The sequence below is a fragment of the Euprymna scolopes genome, chromosome 32, assembly GCF_053919585.1.
Source record: "Euprymna scolopes isolate OS-2025 chromosome 32, ASM5391958v1, whole genome shotgun sequence".
Taxonomy (NCBI): Eukaryota; Metazoa; Mollusca; class Cephalopoda; order Sepiida; family Sepiolidae; genus Euprymna; species Euprymna scolopes.
The window spans coordinates 62445822-62468345 of record NC_136513.1 but is presented as its reverse complement, the minus strand read 5'-3'; the positions used below and the strand labels follow the sequence as shown (position 1 = coordinate 62468345).

General features: G+C 36.6%; 1 protein-coding gene across 6 annotated transcripts in view; it reads right to left on the bottom strand.

Annotated features, from left to right (window-relative positions):
• The window catches only part of LOC145256384 (mitogen-activated protein kinase kinase kinase kinase 5-like), a 662642-nt gene that overhangs the window by 46485 nt on the left and 593633 nt on the right, over positions 1–22524 (bottom strand). For all 6 annotated transcript variants that reach the window (XM_080115226.1, XM_080115224.1, XM_080115227.1 and 3 more), the window contains 2 exons: positions 20004–20104; positions 5936–6012 (listed from right to left, as the gene is read on the bottom strand). In XM_080115226.1, coding sequence (XP_079971352.1) covers positions 5936–6012; positions 20004–20104 — 178 coding nt within the window. The remainder of the gene's footprint in view (positions 1–5935; positions 6013–20003; positions 20105–22524) is intronic.

Below are 22524 nucleotides of genomic sequence, written 5' to 3'. Positions count from 1 at the left end.
CATATCAAATTCTCTTAAATGTTTACTCTATAAAAAAAAAAAAAAAATAGAAATTTATTCTGTTGTTATTATTTTCTAATTCATGTACTTCTAATCTATTGCTTTTCTTAATGACCTGACAACTTGTTTCAAAAATATATTATTTTATTAGACAAAAACTCAATTGTTTAATAGATTTAGCTTTTAAAATCCACTTTGACAACTTACCAGATTAATAAAAACTATTTTTAAAATGTTGAAGGTAGAAATTCTGTTACTTTGAAAGTTTTATTAAATCTGGTTCTTCTCTTTAGTAAAGTAGTTAATCATAATTTTCTAATATCTTCACTTATTTACCTCATCACAAGGGTTATGTACAAAGTTTTTAATCCAGCTCCCCAAAATGGGATATTGTGGATTGAGACTGAAAGCAAAAATTACATCAGTTAAGAACGATTTCTACTTCTATGATCAAAGACAAAACAGATAGTACACTTTAATCCTATAATATTTGATACTTTATATTAGGTTTGTAACTCCTCTTTATATGCTAATCTCAATATTGCTTCGCATCAAACAAGGGAGAGAGGTCTTCTCAGTCCTGGTTAACAACCTCCCTGGAGCTGGTGACTATCAAATCATCAGTTTGCAAACCTAAACTGTTTAAGGAGTAGGTAGACTGTCTATTGCCCAGCTTCCATACTCCTTCTTTGCCTATAAGCCAGGAGCAGGGGTGCAATCACAGATTCACATGAGACTCACTAGAGATGCTCAGTACTTGACCTTGTTTTCTGATTAGGGCAATGAACACTGTCCTCTACACCTACCTCATTACTTTTCTCTAAAACTGAGCATCTTGAGGGTGCTTATTTACCAGGTATGCTAACATTTTTGGACTGGGCCACTCTTGTCTGACAGGTTTGAGGGTACCGGTTTGACAGTAACGTTCTCGACCCATCTCCCAGATCGTCAGGACTAGCTAGTCTCACTTCTGGATGTATTTCTGACCACATTTCCCGGGGATTGAGCAACAAATGCTTATTACCCTTTCAGGAATGCTGATCATGCTGTGATAATTGATAGACATCACCCTAAACATTCTACCCCAAGTCAAAACAACAAGCTACTACAATATGACTGACTGAGATGCCATCAGGGATCACATCAGAGATGCTCCACAGGCAAATATCTTTTCTATCGCTGCTGAACAGTGTGCAAATGAAACCACTGAATGGTTCAAAGTGGCAATTGAAGCACATGTTTCCACATGTAAGTTCTATAGCAAACCCCACTCTCCTCAATGGTTTACTTGTGCAGCTGCCATTCTCAAAGGAAAATATGCATATCACAGATTTATCCAACATAAATCCAGTACAAATAGACAAAAGTATATAGAAGCTAGAAGTAATTGTAAGAAGGAACTAGTCATAGAGAATATACCGAAACCACCAGAAAACACACTGAAGTGCAGAATTTAGGAACTCGTGACTTCTGGGAAATCTATAACAGTGTAATAACAATTCTCCCACTATCCAACAATATTGAAGTTATTTGCATGACAAACCAAAAAGGCTAATCTGTTTGCCCGGCGGTTTGTCTGCAACTCTACTTTGGACCCAGCAAACCACTCCTTCCCAGATTTTCCTCTGTGGATAGAAACTACACTAGATGATCTGAAAATCACCAGTCTCAAGTACATGATGTCATAAAAAACGTAGACACCTGAAAAGCATGTGAATCTGATCTCATCCCAGGTGTACTTTAAAAAAAATGCTCTGCTGAGTTCTCTTTTCAACAAATGCCTTAATGAATCTTGCTTTCCTGACTGCTGGAAAACTGCTTCTGTGGTACCAGTTTACAAGAATTCTGGTGAAAGAACTAACCCATTAAATTATTGCCCCATTAATCCCCTCCCTTTTTTTGTCAAAATATTTGTGTCCATAATTAATCAAGCTCTAGTCCACCATCTCACAGCTGCTAAACTTCTGTTTAACAAACAGTATGGGTTTAGACAAGCCCGTTCTACTGCAGATATCCTAAGTGTAATCTTTGAACATATATACAATGCACTGGACAAAGCAGGGGAGGCTACGACTAGCCCTAGATATATCTAAGGACTTTGACAGGGTATGGCACAATGGTCTTCTTATGAAGAGCAGATCCTATGATATTACTGGATGAATATTTAACATAATTAAATCATTCTTAAATAGGAAAAGAATCCAGGTTGTCTTCGATGGTTTTACGTCAAAACAATATGATGCAAATATAATTGCAGGTGTACCTCAGGGATCAATCCTTAGACCTTTATTATTCCTGATATTCATAAATGATTTCCTTGATAAAATTGTCTCTGAGATGGGTATATTTGATGACGACACCACACTTTATAATAGACATGAGGGGAAAACGAATGTACATGTATCCAAGGCAATAGCAAAAACCCTAAAGGAAGACCTCTTGTTTGTGGTAGAATGGGCACAAAAATGGATGGTCACATTCAATACTGCCAAAACTAAGCTACATCTCTTTAATAAGTACAAGAAACCTTTTCAATCACTAATAGTAATAATGATAATAGAAAAAAAAAAAAGAAAAAAAAAAATGATAATATTACATGAAAATACTTAGTTCAGACGCCTTGTTCACAGGGAACAGAAATTGGAATAGATACATTAAGTGCATTGCTAACGCTGCTGCGAAGAAGGTGGGCTCTCTCTACTGTGCTAGAAAGTTACTTATGCCTGAGAGTATCCTGTAGCTTTACAAGGCCATCATTCGCCCATGTATGAAGTGTTGTTGCCAATTTGGGCTGGTGCATCATCTGCTACTAGTTTCTCCTTCAAAAGAGAGTTGCCAACCTAATAGGTCCCACACTATTAGCTAGACTTCAAAAGTTGTCCCATCGACAAAATGTTGCATCCTTCTGCCTCCTTTACAAGTATTTTAATGGTAGATGCTCTAACGAACTACAAGCCCTTGAACCACCTCGACGTAAATAAATCCGACAAGTGGAAAAATCTCACCCCTACATAGTAAAAATCCCTAGATGCAAGGAAGCCTTCTACTCTAATAGTTTCTTAGGACTGCTAGACTTTGGAATTCCCTTCTGAGTCCCCGTTTCCCTGACTGTACTGATATGTAGAAGTTCAAGTAAACAGACATTTTGCTGCTCAGCTCCCTACAAATTATGTCCCAGATAGTAGCCCCCTACATCAAAGCGGCACTGTGTTTTGTTTGAGATGAAATGCAATAAAAATAAACAATCAGTTTTGTCAACATATAAATATGAGATACCTCCTTCCCCCACACGTGTGCATCTTGAGTTATGTTGGCTTTATCTTACACTCAAATATGATTTGAAAACTAGCTTCTTCTGAAGGAGAAAGTTTCATGGGAATATGATATTCATAAGCGGTCTCAAGTCGTATGTATATCTCCGTAAGGGGAGATGATGACGTTAGGTTCTTAAAATTCTTGCAGGGAGGGGCCGATGTCCTCCTACATGCATTGCATGGTATTCCCAAATCGGTCACCCATCTGGTACTGACTAGGCTCAATGTTGTTTAATTTCAGTGATCTAATGAGAACTGGTGTGTCAACGTAATTGTGCCGTACATATAATGTAGTTTGGAATAAATAAAAACAGTTTCTTCATTAAGCTGATATGTGACACTTACGTCACCCGCGTGTCGTCTAGTGGTGGAACGCTCCCCGATCGTTGGTCTCCGTGTCTCCTTGATGAGAATGTCAGCAGCCAGTACCTGAAAGAGACTCGTCAAGCGTTTCTGCAATCATGCAAAACAAATTAAAAAAAGACAAGTCAATATTTGTTTTTTTTTCTGATTCAAAATTCCTTGTTATTCATAAAAGGTTACAATCGTCGTTTCGTACTTCGCTATTAAGTTAGGGACTGGCCGTTTGTTAACTGCAAAGTTCTTTCTTTTTCGATAAAAACTAAATAGCTACGTGACAGGGTCAATCGATGAGGCAGTCGGCTTTTTTGCTCGTTCGAGCCCAGGGGAGCAGATCTCTCTCTGTGTCTGTCTGTCTCTGTGTCTTGCGCTCAAAACTCGCTGCTTATATTGTGGGGGCGGGAGCTATATCTTCTTTTTCTCTCATTCGGCCCTTTAGCCAATCAGGATGCCGGAACCACTGTCACTCAAATCTTCACCAGGCGGCCTATGCCCCAAAAAGGGTCTGTTTCTTCTTCTTCTGTTGGCAATCGAGCAGAATAGGCAGACCCCCAATCTCAGCTGGCGTGTGCCTAATGGAATTTGACAGGCCATTAAAACCAGAATGGTCTCGTTCAATTAACTTTGAGGGATCATAAAAATGAACCAAATCCAATTCCACAAAGGCCACGTGTCTTTTCAATAGAGGCCACTTACCCACCAGGGAGCAGCTAACAATGGTTGCTTTGTAAATTGGAATTTCATTGGTACTTCCACTCACGTATTGGGCTGTCATGGTCAATTAGCGTTTACAACTCTCTTGGCCAAAAGAAGTATCCTTTACAATTACCACTTACCATTTTTTTCTTTTTCTTTTGTTTACAACTGTTTTTTTTCTATGCCTGTCGTCCGCCCCACCAGTACCTCTTTTCTCGCTCGCCTGTTACCTCTCTCAGTGTCTATCCCGTTGGGTGCATTTAGCTTGCAGTTTACTACACCTTCGAGCCTGTCTCAGATAGACAATCTGGCAATCAATTCTTGGAGAGATGCTGAATAATTTCCTTATTTCCAGTAGAGAGTTACTAAGTGTAGAACAGTTGAGGTAAGAGGGATAAAGACCTGGCCAGAGATAGTTTATTTTAGGAGTCAATTTCTTTAATCCGTCTAACGCATGCCAGCATGTAAAACACATGTTAAATGAATATGAAAGTGTTTGATTTCTGGTAAAAAGCTAAATATGGTGGTTTAGGCAGTTGAAGAAGTCATGAAAGTTGCCAAGAAATCACCTGTGATCAATATCGAGAGGACAATAGAAATTGTGATTTAATGAAAAGAGTCACTTGTTCTCCCTCTTCTATTGAGTTACCAACAGCTACCATTATTAAAACATTCAAGATAACATAAAGAAACTACACAATGTGTTATTCTTTGTGATCATATAGTTTGCATTGTCAAGCTAATGCAGATTATAGGACCGCATGTTTAATCCATGTATTTAACAACATGCTTTGAATAATAGCATAAAAATGACAACAATAATCACCTTTGATCTGTTGTTTGCATTGTGTAATTGAATGTCTTATTTTGAAGTTGATTTGGTGCTGTATCACCCATTTCCATATTGCAGTCCATTATTCATTTTCACATCTATAACTAGCATCACTCTGCACTTACAATTAAGTGAGGACAATGCAAGTCAATAAGAATCAGTATGAGTTCCAATTTGCAAAATTGTCAATGAAAAGCAGAATAGAGGTGTGCTCATAAGTTTCTCAAAGGTAAAAGGTTTTACGTTCAAACTTGACTTTGTAGTTTAGATTAGCACCAAAACTTGTGCAACAATGTAATGTAGGAGGCATATATTTTTTCAGTAAAAAAAGAAAAATTTTTTAAATATGAAGTTTGACGAGTTGTTAATGAGATGTGAATGTTATGCAGAGGAATGAGAGAAAAGAGGTAGAAAAGAGTTCTTGAGTTGGAAAAAAAAAGAGATGAGAGACGAGATATAAAAGTAGTAGAGTGAAAAAAAGAAGTGAGAAATGAAAAAGAGAGAAAGACTAACAAGTCAGATAGAAATAAAGAGGGGGGAGAGCAAAAGAGGTGAAAGAAAAGAAAGACAAGTGTGTATGTGAGAGAGAGAGACAGAGAGAAAATGTACGAGAGAGAGAGAAAATGGGAGTAAGATAATGAATTGATAAGAGGGGAAAGAGTAAAGAAAAAAGAGGATTATAGATAAAGAAAATAAATTTGAAAAAAATAAATACTTCTTTGTTTTTTCTTACCTGAGAAATTACCAGTAAACCAATTGCTTGAAGAATTCAAGTTGATTATATCAAATCTGACATGGTTTCTCTCAGTGCTAAAAAAATATAACATTACATTTTTATTAAATTATTAAAGTATTAACATCACCGAAATGACATTTCAATGGAAAAAATCTGGAAAATATTCAGTATGTTCTTTAAATTTTTTATGAAAAACAAAAATTCCAGATGCAACTAAAATAAAAATATTTATTTTAATAAATGTTAAATCTTAGACTAAATATACACAAAATCTTCTGTAACATCATTAATACATATATGCTCTTATTATTAAATAATTGAGCACTGTTGGACTTCTTTCCATTAAACTAAATTATACATGTAAAATGTTTTTCACTCCTAATGGGGGTATGAGACGAATGGATTCGCCAATCATTTTTATAATCACCGGCTGAGCTAAACAACCAATGAAAACCTTTCAAAATTATTATAAAAATTGTCGAATTTTGGATTCAATCAGTTCGCCGTTAACTACGCCACAAACCGCATTTGATTCTTGGCCGCCATCTTGGTTACTGATCTGAACTATGCCGCCATCTTTGTTCAACACAATATCTCAGAACTTAACAGGTTATGGGCCCAGCCACCGTCTTTTCTTTGACGGATCGGAATCTAAATTCGAATTGTGGCAGGTAAAATTTCTGGGATATCTAAGGATTCGAAAACTACACAAAGTCATACAATCTCCAACAGAGAATCCAAACGACACCGAATTTCTCGAAAAGAACGCGACTGTTTTTGCAGAACTGATTCAATGTTTAGCCGATAGAAGTCTGTCTCTAATTATAAGAGACGCATTGGATGATGAAAGGAAAGCATTGAACATATTAAGAAAACATTATTTATCAAAAAGGAAACCGAAAATAATATCCCTATATACAGAATTAACCTCTCTGAAACGTAACGAGGATGAAACGATTACCAACTACGTTATAAGGGCAGAAACAACCGTCAATGCCTTAAAACTCTCAAGTGAAATAATAAGCGATAGCTTGTTGATATCTATGACCCTCAAGGGACTTCCAGCCGATTTTAAACCATTTACAACTGTTATAACTCAGAAAGACAAATCCATAAATTTCAGCGAATTTAAAGTGGCATTGTGCAGTTACGAAGAGACTAATCGTATGCTCGTGGACAATAATAACTCCAGCAATATTATGAAGTTCAAAAATGTTTCTCGAAAGCAGACACCACCAAATTACGCACCTCACCGCAACATATTCTCCAAAAGTAATTTTCCCAAGAAAAAGAATAAAATTATCTGCTATAATTGTGGACGACCCAACCACAAAAGTTTCCAATGCCGATATAAACGCTCTAAAATGGACTCTGTAAAAAATGGTGAGAACTTTGAGGAAGAACTGTAGGAATACATCATCTCTTATCTATTTTCAGATTGACTGATTGGCTTTTGCGTGACTAACTTATTCTACATTGCGCTACGAACAGGATCACCGGGCCAGCTCATTGATTCGGCATCGTGGATCGAATTTTTCGACAAGGCAGGCACTCCCAAAAGTGAGCATGCCTGTTATGCAAAGATCTTCCTGGAAAACCACCTGACAGAAAATACTATTTCGAGCGTTACAGCGGAGCACTTAAGATGCATGGGTATCACAGCCATTGGGGATATCCTTGCAATCATGCAATATGCGGTAAAATATTCTCAGGCTCCTGCAACGCTCCCAGTCCTGCAGCAGACACCTGTACCAAATTATAAGGCCACTACAACAGCTCATCTTCCAAGGATCACCGCAGACATGACGCCTCAACAATTTCGAAAATTGTGTGTTGACTGGGATGTATATAAGCAACTTACCAACTTGCCTACATCACAAGTCGCCGCTCAGTTATACAGCGCTTGCGATGAAACTGTACAAAATGCGATTGTCAGCTCACATTCGTCGTTCTTTGAATTGGAGGAGGCGGCTTTGTTTAACATTTTGGAATCATTAGTCACCAAGCGCGCCAACCCTGCAGTAGACAGAATGACCGTTAGCAATCTTTGTCAGCACGACAATGAAACCATCCAGCAGTTTGTTACTCGTCTTCGTGCCGCTGCCATTGATTGTGCATTTTCCTGTCCAAATTGCCAGGGTGACGTTGCTAATGAAAACATCAAAGATCAATTTATATGGGGTATTTCAAATCAACTGCTGCAAACAGACATTCTCGCAAAAGCCAATCAGTTGAAAAGTATTGACCAAATCGTGAACCATGCTGAGGCTTTTGAATCTGCCCTTCGCGATCAAGCCAAGCTACAGACATTGTCTGAAACCTATGCCACCCGCAGTTCCAATTATCGCAGACAGTGCTGCAAGCAGCCCACAAAGAATTGCATCGGCTGTGGTAGATCATCTCATGGTGTACTGGGAAAGCCACCACGTCACACCAGTTGTCCAGCATGGGGCCAGACCTGCATGAATTGTCATAAGCTCAATCACAACACCAATGTTTGCTACTGCACTAGTAGGGCAAGTAGCCTCATCGCCCATGTCAAATTCTCTGAGCAGCATAAACAGTTCATTTCGCCCACACCCAATGTGGATGAAGTTACCATGACACTTACACCAAACTTAAATGGTGCGGAAGCAGTGCAACTTTCCGTTTTTCCAGACAGTGGTGCCAATATTTGTCTTGCTGGGCCACGGCATATCTCCGCTCTAAAGATTAAACTATCACAGTTACACCCATGCTACAAGAAGATCAGAGCAGTTGGTGGAGGCATGCTAGTCAATTGGGGGTGGCTGCCGATCACTTTCACTCTCAGGAGTCGGTTTACAACACAGCCTCTCTACATTGCTGACAATATTGCAAAATTGTTCTTCAGCAAACAAGGTTGCATGGACTTGGGAATACTCCCAAAGTGCTACCCGCAACCTATGAAAACTCCTGCACCTCCAGAGCCTGCCGTCCTCGTCGCCTCAACAAACACAGCATGAAGTCCACCACCAAAACGTCCAGAAAAACTACCGTTCTCTCCCACCGAAGACAACATTCCGAAACTGGAAAACTATATCAAGAAAAAGTTTTCCCTAAGTACACTTAATACTTCTGCTCCATTTACAGCCCTTTCAATGCCACCAGTCTCTATCCACCTTAAAGACCATGCTAAGCCAGACACATTCCAATCCCAGTTGCGCATCATTGGAAGAAAGAAGTGAAAGCGGGGCTGGATAAACCAGTCCCTATTAGCACTCCTGTGACTTGGTGCAGTCCGATGGTCATAGTAACAAAACCAGATGGATCACCTCGACGCACCATGGACTTCTGCCAACTCAATAGTCATGCATTGCGGGAAACACACCACACGTCATCCCCGTTTCACGTTGCGTCTCAAGTGCCAGCAAACACGAGGAAAACTGATCGACGCCGTCGATGGCTACCATTCTGTGCTCCTCGATGACCAAAGTCAACCCTTGACCACATTCATTACAGAATGGGGCTGATATATGTACCGACGCATGCCTCAGGGTTTTTTTGCTGCTGGCGACGCATATACCTGTCGATATGATGAATTATTATCTGACATACCACGACAGTTCAAAATCGTTGATGACGTTTTGCTTTATGATGCGTGTATCGAGGATCACTTTTATCGTATTTGGGATTTCCTCACATTCTTATACACGAACAGTATCGTCGCTAATATCGGGAAGTTTCAGTTTGGACGCCACACTGTCGATTTTGCTGGCCTCTCGATTACTCCAGATGGCGTTGCCCCTGCTGCCCATGAAGACGTTATCTGCAATCAAAAATTTTCCGACCCCAATTGACATTACTGGGGCTCGATCTTGGTTTGGTTAACCAGGTAGCGTGGGCATTCTCCGTCAGCGACGTTTTACAACCGTTTCGGGATTTAATAAAACCACACCAAACATTCTATTGTGATGACAACCTTTCACAATTGTTTGAAAAGTCGAAGTACAAAATTATTCAACTTGTTAAAGAAAGTGTAGGTTCATTTGACGTTTCACGAAAAACTTGTATCCAATCAGATTGGAGCAAGACTGTGATAGGATACGTATTATTGCAGAAATACTGCACATGACAGACAATATCTCCTGTCTACTGTAATGACGGCTGGAGGATAGTTTTTGCTGGATCACGCTTTACTACACCGGCAGAATCGCGTTATGCCCCAACAGAAGGCGAAGCATTGGCCCTTTCCTGGAGCCTCTCGCACTCCAGAATGTTCACGCTGGGATGCAAGGAATTAACAGTAAGTGTTGACCACAAACCATTACTTGGAATCTTCAAGGACAGGGAATTTTCAAGCATCTTAAACCCGCGACTTCAATCATTAAAAGAATTGACCCTCCCATGGAGATTCGATATGATACATTCTCCTGGCAAATGGAATCGCGCACCAGATGCACTTTCTCGTTTTCCTTCCAAACATTCCACAGTGTAATCAATTTTCATGGGACAGCCTACCAATCGAGAAATCAGCGCATCATCACATTTGCAAAGCCTGGCAAAGTGAATGACAGTTATGGCTGTTGAGAATCTGCCACACGTCACCGTGGAACAAGTCAGCATTGCGGCACGAAATGACCCACAATAAAAAGATCTCATCGACATTATTCAGCAGAGTTTTCCCAAGAAACAGACATTAGTTGAACCTTCTCACCTTCGGGAATATCGAGACGTCTGTGATAAATTGTCTATCATAGATGACCTTGTTATTTTTGAAGACCGTGTCATTATTCCTCGCGCTCTCCGCAACAGAGTTTTGACGAATCTTCATTCTGCAAATCAGGGGGTCAGTGCCATGCAGAATCGTATAAAAGCCTCTGTTTATTGGCCAGAAATCACCAAAAATATTCAGCACCACCGCGACTATTGCAAGGATTGTACAGAAAATGCGCTTACTCAACCGTCAGAACCACTGTCCCTCTGCGATCCTCCTACATTCCCATTTGAAAAAATTTGCAGCGACTACTCTGAAATCGGGGACTTCAGCTACCTCGTTTTTGTGGACAGATTCAGTTGCTGGCCTTGTATCTACCATTGCAGAAAATCAGAAATGAATTTGGCTCATCTCATCAAGATTTTCAGAGAACTTTTTATAGCCTATGGTGCGGCAAAAGAACTCGGTACTGATGGAGGACCTCAATTCCAATCTGCTGCTTTTGATGATTTCTTGCTGCTATGGGGCGTTCAACACAAAATATCGTCTGCTGCGTACCCACAGTCAAACGGACGAGCTGAATTGGCAGTCAAGGCTGCAAAACGTATCATTCACAACAATATATCGATCAACGGCAGTCTCAATAATGACAAAGCGGCTTGTGCCATCCTTCAATAGAGAAACACACCTATACCGGAGATAGGATTAAGTTCTGCACAGATTCTGTTTCATCGAAAATTGAGGGACAGTATCCCTTCAAACCCCCAACATTACCAGGTCCATCGCAATCGGATAATTTCTGCTGAACAACGCGAGTAGATATTCGCTGTCCGTGATCAGGCCTTGAGAAAGCAATACAATACTAATGTAAAAACTTTGCTGCCCTTGGAAGTCGGATCCCACGTGTGGGTTCAAGAGCGCAAGAAGAAGGCCAAGTGGCTCAAATCAGGCACTATCGTCGAGGCTCTACCACATCGACAATAACGAATCCGAATGCACCACACCGGGAGAGTTTCTTTGCAGAATAGACGATTCTTGAAAAGGTGCTTAATCCCTATACCAACTGCAATAACTCATGACGGAAGCCAGCATCCAATGAGGAACAACAATGTTTCACCACAACACTTGCCTCTGACTGGTCTGACAAACGCATCAATACCGAACTATCTCCCAGACAGCAATACCCCCAACACGGCTGATGTACCTGGTGGCAGACCCAAAATGCCGTGAGCATTGAAAAATTTACAGCCGTACAATAAACCTGGCTTAAAGGAACTTTAATGCCAGGGGGAGATGTAGGAATACATCATCTCCTTTCTATTTTCAGACTGACTGATTGGCTTTTGCGTGACTAACATTCTACAAGAACATACATTTCTATTCACATGAAACTTTGACAATACCACAAATGGTAAAAATCTCCTTGTAGACTGTGGTGCTACAGCGCACGTTATTACCAAGGAATCTGATTTTATTAATTTTGATTCAAACTTTAATCCTTAAAGTCATTTTGTCGAACTTGCCGACGGTAGTCAAATAAATTATATAGTCTTGAAAAGAGGCGATGCTAAAATATCCCTAAAAAATAATAAAGGCGAAATCTGTAACTGTATTCTAAAAATGCTCTGTTCATACCTACATTTAAGCAAGACTTTTCACTAAGTGACCCCCCTCCCCTAAATCAGCCCACCCACCTACTCCCTCCTGAATAGATACCATCTCGGTATCACAAATGCCATTCGACTGACGAGGCCAAGGGTAACGGCCACCGTGATTTTAGTCTCGAATGTCCAAAAAAATAAAACAAAAACAAAAGCTAAGTAAAATTTTTAATTGTTTCGCATGTAATTAAGCAAATATTCTTTATATTTCCAGGCATATTGTAACCGATAATTTTTCTCCACTTAAACAGACCATTTCGCAGTTTACAATCCCATCTCACTTAAATAATAAGTCAATGCTATAGTAAAGACAAACTCGGTAAAAAAAAAAAAAAGAAATTATGCTAATTTATTTAGAGGACATGAAAACTTTATTTAAGTACGATACTTAATATAATCAGCCATCGAAAGGAAAAATTTTTTTTTCTTTTTTTTTTAATAGGAAAAAAAGATAGATAAAATAACGTTAATAAGATATCAGTGACCCCCCCCTACCTTGTACACTGCCATTTCCTCTCCGGACACCTGTTCCGAACCTATGCTCTTGATCCATCATTTCATCAAAATACCAAGATGAGGGACTCCTATGTCTTACACAACAATTTATCAGACTATACAATTGTCTGTAAACTGATATCATCAAAAATTAGATAAGCTGTTTTAAATTTCCTCTCTTGACAAAATTGCCAACCGAAATACAAACGGATTTTCTTTTACGATAGAGGATAGAACTGAAGCAGTATACTTTATATGTACAATACGTGTGTACTAAACTAAACCACCTTTGCTACCTATATATAATCGCCTATACTGAATCCTCATCAGCTCACAACTTCCTGTATCCTCAGACTCTTAATTTCTCAAATCTTATATCACCAAGACATCCTTCTGAATAGATACAAGAATTCTCCTGAGCAGTTCAACATCCAGTGATCATATATCTAATCCTCATGAAATTCCTTATATCACGTTGAATATTACCTAAAACTTTCATTCTATCCTTAAGCTAAGTAGAACACCTCATAATACTCTATTCAACTACTTTTAAAATTAGATAAACCCAGTTACAATATTAGAAGTGCTTCGTCCCTGACCTAGACTACGGACTGGTAAATAAACCATTAAACTATTGTACCTATAATTCCTCTCAAAACTGCAAAATACCGCTGCTTGTATACTAAGTACATCCTATAGATACTTTACCTCCAAGATGACTGCCTTGTCTGTTTTGCATGACAAACCTTTTTATTTTTTACTTAAATTCTCTTTCTCCTGATCACTAACAAATCAAACTGCTCTATTTCCCAAGTTGCCACTAAACCTAATCCGTTTCACGTAACTTAGAGGGGTCCTTGCTCTCCGCCCTTGACCCTAACAGACTCGTAAATCAATACCTATTAATACCTAAAGATTTCCTAGGCATACTCCTAACCCATAACTAAGCTTCTAAGTAAATACTTACTAGCCATAGTCCTATACATAGACTTAAAGTAATCTATAATGAACAGCAACCGTTAATATCTCTTTGTTAAGAGATAGTATTGCAATAATTATTACACAAACTAAACCGGTACTCATTAAAATACAAACTTCCGGATATTAAGAGAAAGGCGAAGTCATCCTCCTTCGTTGAAGTCTGAAAGCAACTTACTCAAATTGTCTAAAATTCCATGCATTCGTATACAATACTACTTATCCATCCATCTATATTTAACTATACTTAAAGAATATGCAATAACCCATATCTATCAGGTATAACTGTACTCCATATCAAATGTTCTCTTGTATCTATACTGAGCATATATCTTATCTTTCAGTTATACTAAATATTCGGTTTGGGCACCAAATCATAATTTCTAATAGCAAGTAAATCATACTTTAACACTTTATCCTAATCCTAAACTTACTAAACCATATATAACCATACATTCCTAAACTTACTAAACCATATCTAACCATACATTCCTAAACTTGCTAAACCATATCTAACCATACATTCCTAAACTTACAAAATTATATCTAACCATACATTAACTCGTCTCCCTCAATCCAATTCTGTTGCAAATTTAGCTGCTTCCACTGGATGAATTTTTACCTATACCCTCTCCCAGTAAAAATGAAAATGGAAAGCATAGTAATGTCCTTTTTTAACCACGTTTGAGGAGTGAAAATTTTCTGTAGAAGTTAACCTAAATACCCGATTTTCTCAGGAGATATTAACCTAAATAACCAATTAATATTAACTACCCATGCGGGGGTCGCAGAAATAGCTGGATTAGGACCCAGGCGCGGGGCGAACCTCCTCGGAGCTGATGGACCCGTAGATCTTCCCAGGTCATCCGTCTAGGAGAAAGAAAACTCTGAAGCTAAACCTAGGGAAGGGAGGTCTCTTCAGTCCTGGACGACAACCTTCCTAAAGCTGGTGACTCAAACAAACCACCGGTTGGCAAACCTAAACTGCTTAAGGAGGAGATAGGCTCTGTCTATCATCCGGCTTTCATACTCCTTCTTTGCCTATTGGCCAGGCGTAGAGGTACTATCACAGGGACTCGTCTAAATCACCTAGTGGTTGACCTTGTTTCCTGACTAGGGCAATGAACTTTTCCCCACTCCCGCCACATCCCATCCCCCTAAACTGGACACAGTGGGGTGCTTCAGTGCCATATATGTCGTGCAGTTGGACTGGGCTGGCTTTGCCTAATGGATTGAAGGTACCGGATTAACAGTTCCTGGCTGATGTTTCCGACTGATAGTACAGGTGCCCTAACTTTTTGGTAGCACATAGAGCGGCTGCTCCATCAACAGTTGTAAAATATTGGGATGTTTGTAGTGCCATGTCGCGCATGGAAAGGGACCCTGCACTCATCCCCGGTGGGTTTTCCTGAGGCCACAATCCTGTGGGTGAGGACAGCTGATGGTCTACTTTTATTGCATGTCTGGTATTCTGCACAACTACTTGTCCAGCATCCCCTCACTCACTCACCCTAACTGAAACTTTTAAATAAAATGAAATGACAGCTCAAGCAAAAGTTACGTTTAAACCAGGATCAAACTCAAAGAAAACCAACCTGCCTCCTCCCTTGAGGCTTGCATTTACTAATATCCGCGGGCTTAGAACTAACTTAGCATTAAGTGAAACTAACCTTCACTCCTCCATTCCCTCTAACCACTTTAATATGCCTGGTTATCTCCCACTCTACTGTAAGGAATTGGACAGACATATGCATGGGCTTGGTGTCTTCCTTTAATAATGAACTTCCCTTAGCACTTTAATTGAAAAACTTAAATCTTAAAACACTCTTTTCTCTATAAATTGGGCTTTTTTAAAAAGTGAAAGTCTTACACTCCAGGTTTTAAGTCTTGTCACCTTTGCATATCTGAAGCTATAAGTATAATTATTTCCCTGTAAAGTATCAACTTAATCAATTCCATAAACATAAAAAAATTAAAATATAACCAATTCAAAATTGCTTAGCACACCTCTTAAATAGTTGGCTATAAATTTACTTAATAGAAGAGATTTCTTCTGTACCTTTTCTTTTGTGAGACTAAACTATACTAACAATGGCATTATATCTGCATATACGTATGCCTGTTTTTATACGTAATGTGTGAGTGCATGTATGTATATATGTATCTAAGTCTTATTACATGTGTGTGTGTGTGTGTGTGTCCTTATTGCTTGTGAGTGAGTCGCCTCCTTTAGTGTAACTTGTATGATTTTACATTATTTTAATATATGTGTGTATATGCATTTATACATACATATACATACATATATAAAAATAAAATAAATTAAAATTAAAACTAAAATAAACTTGTAATTATACATTAATTTATTAAACCATTACTTATTAGTAAACCCCTCGCCCATTTTAACTTCTTTCCAAACTTAAAATAAATAAATAAATCTGAATCATCAACCTTACTCAATTATGTTCCTGTATGGGTCAAATTGATTTCAACTGACCTATATTTATCTGTTCTAAAAATAGATTTAGAAACATGGTTCTCTATCTGCCACCTTTCCTACTTTTCTCCTCTCTCAACTTTGTCTCTCTTTCTCCCCTTTTTTACTTCTTAATATTCTTTCTTCTTCTTCTCTGTTATCATGTCTCTTTTCTATTTTCCTCTCTTTTTCTTACCACCTCATTTTTCAATTTCAATTTGAATCTCCGCTTCCATTTGCTTTATCCGTTACTTAAAAAACCCCCCAAAAAACACAACTTCACTTCTCCATGATCTGATGGTTTTTTTCTGGAAGCTGTAATTTACCCTGGACATTTATAATTCTGTTTTCTGATGGATTACCAATGGATTTTCAATGGAGTCATTCCGTATTCATCATGTTCTGGATTTTACCATATCCTTTTTCTCCCTTTTTCTCGTTTCTTGCTTTCTTAATCTCATTGAATCTCTATAAACTGTCACTAACTGTTAAATAACTTTTTTGATGTATGATTAATTTCATATTGTTAGTTTCCTTTAAAGCATTAACCTGTACAATTTATTGTATATTTTGCAAACCTCTGATGAAAAGAATTGCATTCTTTAAAACTCCATGGAATAAGATTTTTCTTGCTTATTTGCACTTTTTGTCAGATAATTAAAATTTTGTATACCTTCCCTACAAGTTTTTTTTTTTGACAATTTGTATAAATTTTCAATAACAAGATTTTTTATTATATAATTGCATGAACATATATCCAATTTACCTACACAGAAATGGTTGTGTTTTGCACAATAAAAACTCATTAGATGATTAGTAATCTCCTTACTCTTTTAGAATCTTCTTATATTTACATTAGCAACTATCCATATTTATTAAAGCTCTTATTGTTCATGGACTTACACCACATCCTCCATATTCACCCCTATCAGAAAATTATTTTGTTTTTTTTTCAATAAGTATTTAGACACCTTCTTTCTCATTCTTTTTATGTAACCTAGTTTTAATTATTTTTTAATTTATTTATTAATATAGGCGCCTATTCCAAGATGAAAGGTTTTCTGATTTTGGTTTAACATTTATAAGTTTCAAACTTTCAGTTTTTCACTAAGACATAATCTACTCTGATCATTCAAAAATCTACTCCTTTTTAAGATTTTATAATCAACTACTAAGAAATTTCTATTATCTTTGATTATATTTATATTTTGTTCCATAGTTATGTTTGAAAATGGTTCTAAGTCTGATAAAAATCTATATATCTGCTGTATCTTTGAAAAAAAATGTTGTTACTTGAATGGAAGGAACTACATAACAGTAGAATGAAGTAAGAAAAGTAATTTACAATACAAAGTACAATGAAATGATTACTAATCTCTGAAGCCAGATAGCAGTGAATATGGTTCATTATGTATTAGTAAATCTGTGTAGGAAAGAGGAGGTGTAACATATTACAACACCAACTGTTGGGGATATGCATTTTGTGAGTCCCAAAAAAACAATCAGAAAAAAAAGCAAGTTTACCAACTAAAATTTAAAGACATTCAAGGAAAGAATGTTAAAGCAGAGTTGTATATTTACATGTATACGACGATTATTTATTTACACAAAGAAGTTATTAAAAACACAAAATGTGTTTGTGTACACGTGTGTATCATGCATGAAGTAAAATGTTCATTGCGTGTACGAGTTCATTGTGTATACACATGTGAGTGTTTACAAGAGTTAATTAGCGTATACATTGTATGTCCATTGTGTATGCGTGTGTGGGTGTAACTGAGAGTTCGTTAATGTATATACGTGTATTCATTCTTACCTTGAAAAAGGAAATTGCCCTGGTGAGGTGTGTGTGTAATGTGCGTGCCTGCACATCTACGATACGCATGAAAGAAGGAGAGAGATGAAAAACAGAAAAAGACAAATCGGAAAATTATGACAAGGGCAGATAACCGGTGCGTAATTGAGACACGTTGCATGTGTGTGTGTGTGTGTGTGTGCGATCTATGTAATAGCATATCGAAAGTGTCTGCCCATAATATTCCCCTGCCATAGTGTTGATGAGTCTAGGAAGCATGTGCAAGTGGTCAACATGGTTGATCAAAGTTAGTTTGCGTCGGTTGCAAATGTGTCTCCGAAGAAATTATTCCGTTGCGAGAAAAGCAAGTTGTTGAGATTAGCACGACAGTCGCAAGTGAGTCTGTGAGGAATGAATCCATCCGTGAAAAGCGCAGTGTCAACGTTGTTCAAATGATCGATATCACCAGTGGGTCGGTTGGATCGTGAATGTCTAGGAATGAGTTTTGTAGTGTGCAAGTTGCAGCTAAACTAATGTTGGCTGGGGTAACTTCTGTCGTTGAGGTCATTGTTAGTTCAAGGAGTTTACAGTGCTTGTCTTTGTGAGTTAGCTTGTTGCGCTTGTTGCTGTAAAGGGTTGATATGTTGTAAAGTGTTGCTGTAAAGGGTTGATATGATGTAAAACGTTGCTGGAAAGGGTTGATATGTCGTAAGACGTTGCTATGCTTGACTTTCTTTTAACATCAATGTGAAGTTAAAAACTCGGTGTTGTTGAGACAACATGAGTCATGTATGCACATGGCAATTTATTATTTCCTTTTGTGTGCACAAATGGAGAGTAAAAAATTAATGTGCCATTTTACTCTGTGTTTTTGAAGTTGTGTGGGTGCCTTTATCAGTATATGCCGGTTGGCTTGCTGTTGTCTGCTTTCCCTCATAATAATGCCGAAAACTGGAGGCTGAAACAACTTCTGGTGGGCCTGTTGCCGCCTGCTCTCCATGACGACACAGAAAACTGGAATATGTATTTTTTTTTTGATTTAATACTCACATGGCAAAGAAAAAACATTTAGACAGCAAAGGGTTGGAGAAAATTATTCCGATTTGTCATTTTGTTTCTCTTATTTTTTATTTCTGTGTACACATGTGGACAAAACAATATATGTGTGTTTTTTAACTAGCATGAGTGCAGTTGATGCCATCTTTATTATACACGTAGGTAGGGTCATTTACTTGTTGAAAAACAAGATTGTTTCTTTTTTTTATATGGACTAACAGAAAAGATTATTTTGTTTGTTCTTTGTTTTGTTCACCAAAAGTAGCAAAAAAAAAAAAAAAAAAATGGCAGACGACAGAATTAAATGAGCACATGGTTTTGGACGTGGAGGAGAGTGGGCGTTGCAGAGGGATACGATGAAAATTACATTTCTCTTTCTCTTTGTTACAGCGTTTTTTCTTTTAATGAAACTCAGTTCTTTATTTTGTTTGTTTCTTGGCTTTTTATGGCTGTACTCGGCAGTGTCTCATTTGTGATGGTAAAAGCATTTTATTTTTTTTAAAAACAGTTTTTGCTGCGGCATTCCAGTGAGCGTTGGTCGGTCACCAATTGTTGGGGATATGCATTTTGCGCATTCCAAAAAACAATCAACAATAAACACCAAATTTACTGTGTATTCATTCTTATCTTGAAAGTGTGCGTACCTTCACATCCACAATTTGAATGAAAGAAGGAAAGAGATAGAGAATGGAACAGGAAATGGAAAACGCTCCCCTGTTGGACAAATTAGAAATCACGACAAGGACAGATAACCAGGGTGTAATTGAGATACGTTGTGTGTGTGTGTGTGTGTGTGTGCGACCTGTGTAAAAGCATATCAGTTTGAAAAGCGTTTGCCATAGGATGAAGAAAACCTGTAAATAATGTAAACTGGCTGTGTTATTGTTGATAATTTAAAAAGAAGAAAAAGAAATGGTTTTTCTATTTACCCTTTTCTCACTCCTACACAAACCATTGGGTATTCTAATTCAGGGGATATGAACATCTCAAATACGTCAAGGTGGGTGGGCATAGAGTCACATTCAAAAGTCTGCAAAAAGAAAATAAAGAAAATGGCTCTTACATCATCTTTCAATTTTGGTAATTTAGAAAAACTAGAACAAACATCATTAAAAATGACTCATTGACAAAAATTCTGCTGCTGTAAAAACAATTTAATAATGAAAAGAAAAATTCTTTGATTTATATTCATCAAGTTTTCTGAAAAATGTTTTTAATTGATAATATACATTTTTTTCAATACTATATTATCTAAAGTGTAATTTATAGTCATTTACAGACAGTTGCTTCATTATTTACAATTCACCAATATGACTAGACATAGCAAAAACTTTCATATTGAGATGTAAAACCTGAAAGGCCGGTTACATACAAATGTGATCAACAGTTCAAGTACCTAAATCTTTGCTGCTGACAGTAGAATAATTCTGGTGCTATATGTACTCTTTCTCTGTCTATATTTTTATGATGCCATTCGGGATCCGGAGATTTCTTTACCCAAGATTCTTGCTTTACACTAACTGGGAACCATTATTATCTTCACCAGAGAACTCAACCTATAAATGGTGGGGGCATATGTAGATACACAGCCATACAAAAAATAGACACTTTTTATCATTAATAATGCTGTCAAAGGGTCCTGATGCATCTAAAATAGTATTAATTATTTTCCTTTGCTAATGAATTGACAATTACTCATGAAAAGTGGAATCTGAAGGTTTGCAGTGATTTGATGTAGCTTGAATCCACTTTTACATAAATTTGTAAAATAACTCCTTTGGAATGAGAATTATAATGCTTCTTTGGCCATTGCTATATATTTGGTACTTGTATAGGTTAGGTAAGACATTAAAAAATGAAAATATTGAAAAAAAAGTTATATTGTACGTATTTGTTTCGGACTGAAGATCTCTGAAAAAAATTTCACTTAATATTATCCAGTAGTTTTTTTTTTAAATTTTGAATTTTTTGAACATGCCACGAGAAGATAACTCAGTTTAAAGCGCCGACACTCCCTCCTCATCTTTAATATTAGCTTTTCTTCCTAAAAATCGAACCTTCTGCTCGGTATCATAAGAAATTGTTTTTTCGCCATAAAAGACAACTACTTGATCAAATTAAGTGAAATTTTTTTTCTGGAGAACTTCATTCCATAACGGATACATACAATATAAACTTTTTTTTTTTTTCCGATATTTTCATTTTTTAATGTCTTGATTAAACTGTACAAGTACCATATATTTATATAGGAAACATAAAATATATCTGTTAAAATAAAATGTGTTTCACACTTTTACTACTGCTTTGTACAGCTGCATGTATAGATGAAGGAAACAAAAACTTTAAATGTATGAATTATTTTTGACACGTTTCTATTACATTCTTGCATGACTGTGTGTATAACAATTCTTCACGGACACTGTAGATAATATTGCAGTGAAAAAAATAATTCAGCTGAAAAATTTACCTACACAGTAATTTATAATTCTTTTCATTTTAATTATAATATATTAATATTTTAAAAGTATTATCTAGATTGCCAAACTATTTGGTAATAATGAACAGATTAATTAATGATTAAATCCAATAAAAAAAAAAAAAAATTTGCTTGGGTCAAAAATAAACTTCAAATTGTTTACTTGTAAAAATGATTTTTAGTCTCCATTTAAAATTCACAGCACAAAAAAGCAATTGTTTTTCTTGAATAACATTTCAACAATGTACATTTAAGATCTTTTGTGTTGATATATCTGTCAATTTGTGTTTTTTTATATTTTGAATATTTTTTAATATTTTTAACAATTTATAAATTAAAAAATATACCCCCAAAATAAATATATATATATATATATATATATATATAAAAATCATTTGAAAATTTTATATCTATATCATTAATTGCTAGATGAAAGATAATGTTTTTAAATTGCAACAAAATGTGCATTACATAAAATAAATCCAAGGTAATTTTTTTATTCAATTTAAATTACATTTTTATACCTTACTTTGTAAAATTTATAAAAGTGCACTTTGAAGATAAATAAATTTCAAATTGAATCTTGTACCTTTATTTTTAAAGCCTATAGTAAAAATATTTTGTTTAACAATTTTCCTGCCTTGGATGAAATGCTTTTCTAACTTGTATCTTATCTTTTTAAGATTATATTTTAAAACTCTCCTTCTCTCTATTTCAGTTTTTATTTCTCACACCACAACTCATTTTTGCAATCGCGTTTTTGAATTATTACAGGTCTGAATATTCTGTTTCAGTTTGTATTTCCTCTTACACCACAACTCATTTTTTGCAACTCCCACTTTGTAATGCAGGTCTGAATAATGAGAAAATCCGAATTTTTTTTTAACAAAAACTTTAAAATAACTTTTTTAGATTAAATTTTTTAAAACTTCTTTCAGAATAGAAAATCTTTAAAATTTAATAAGGAACATATT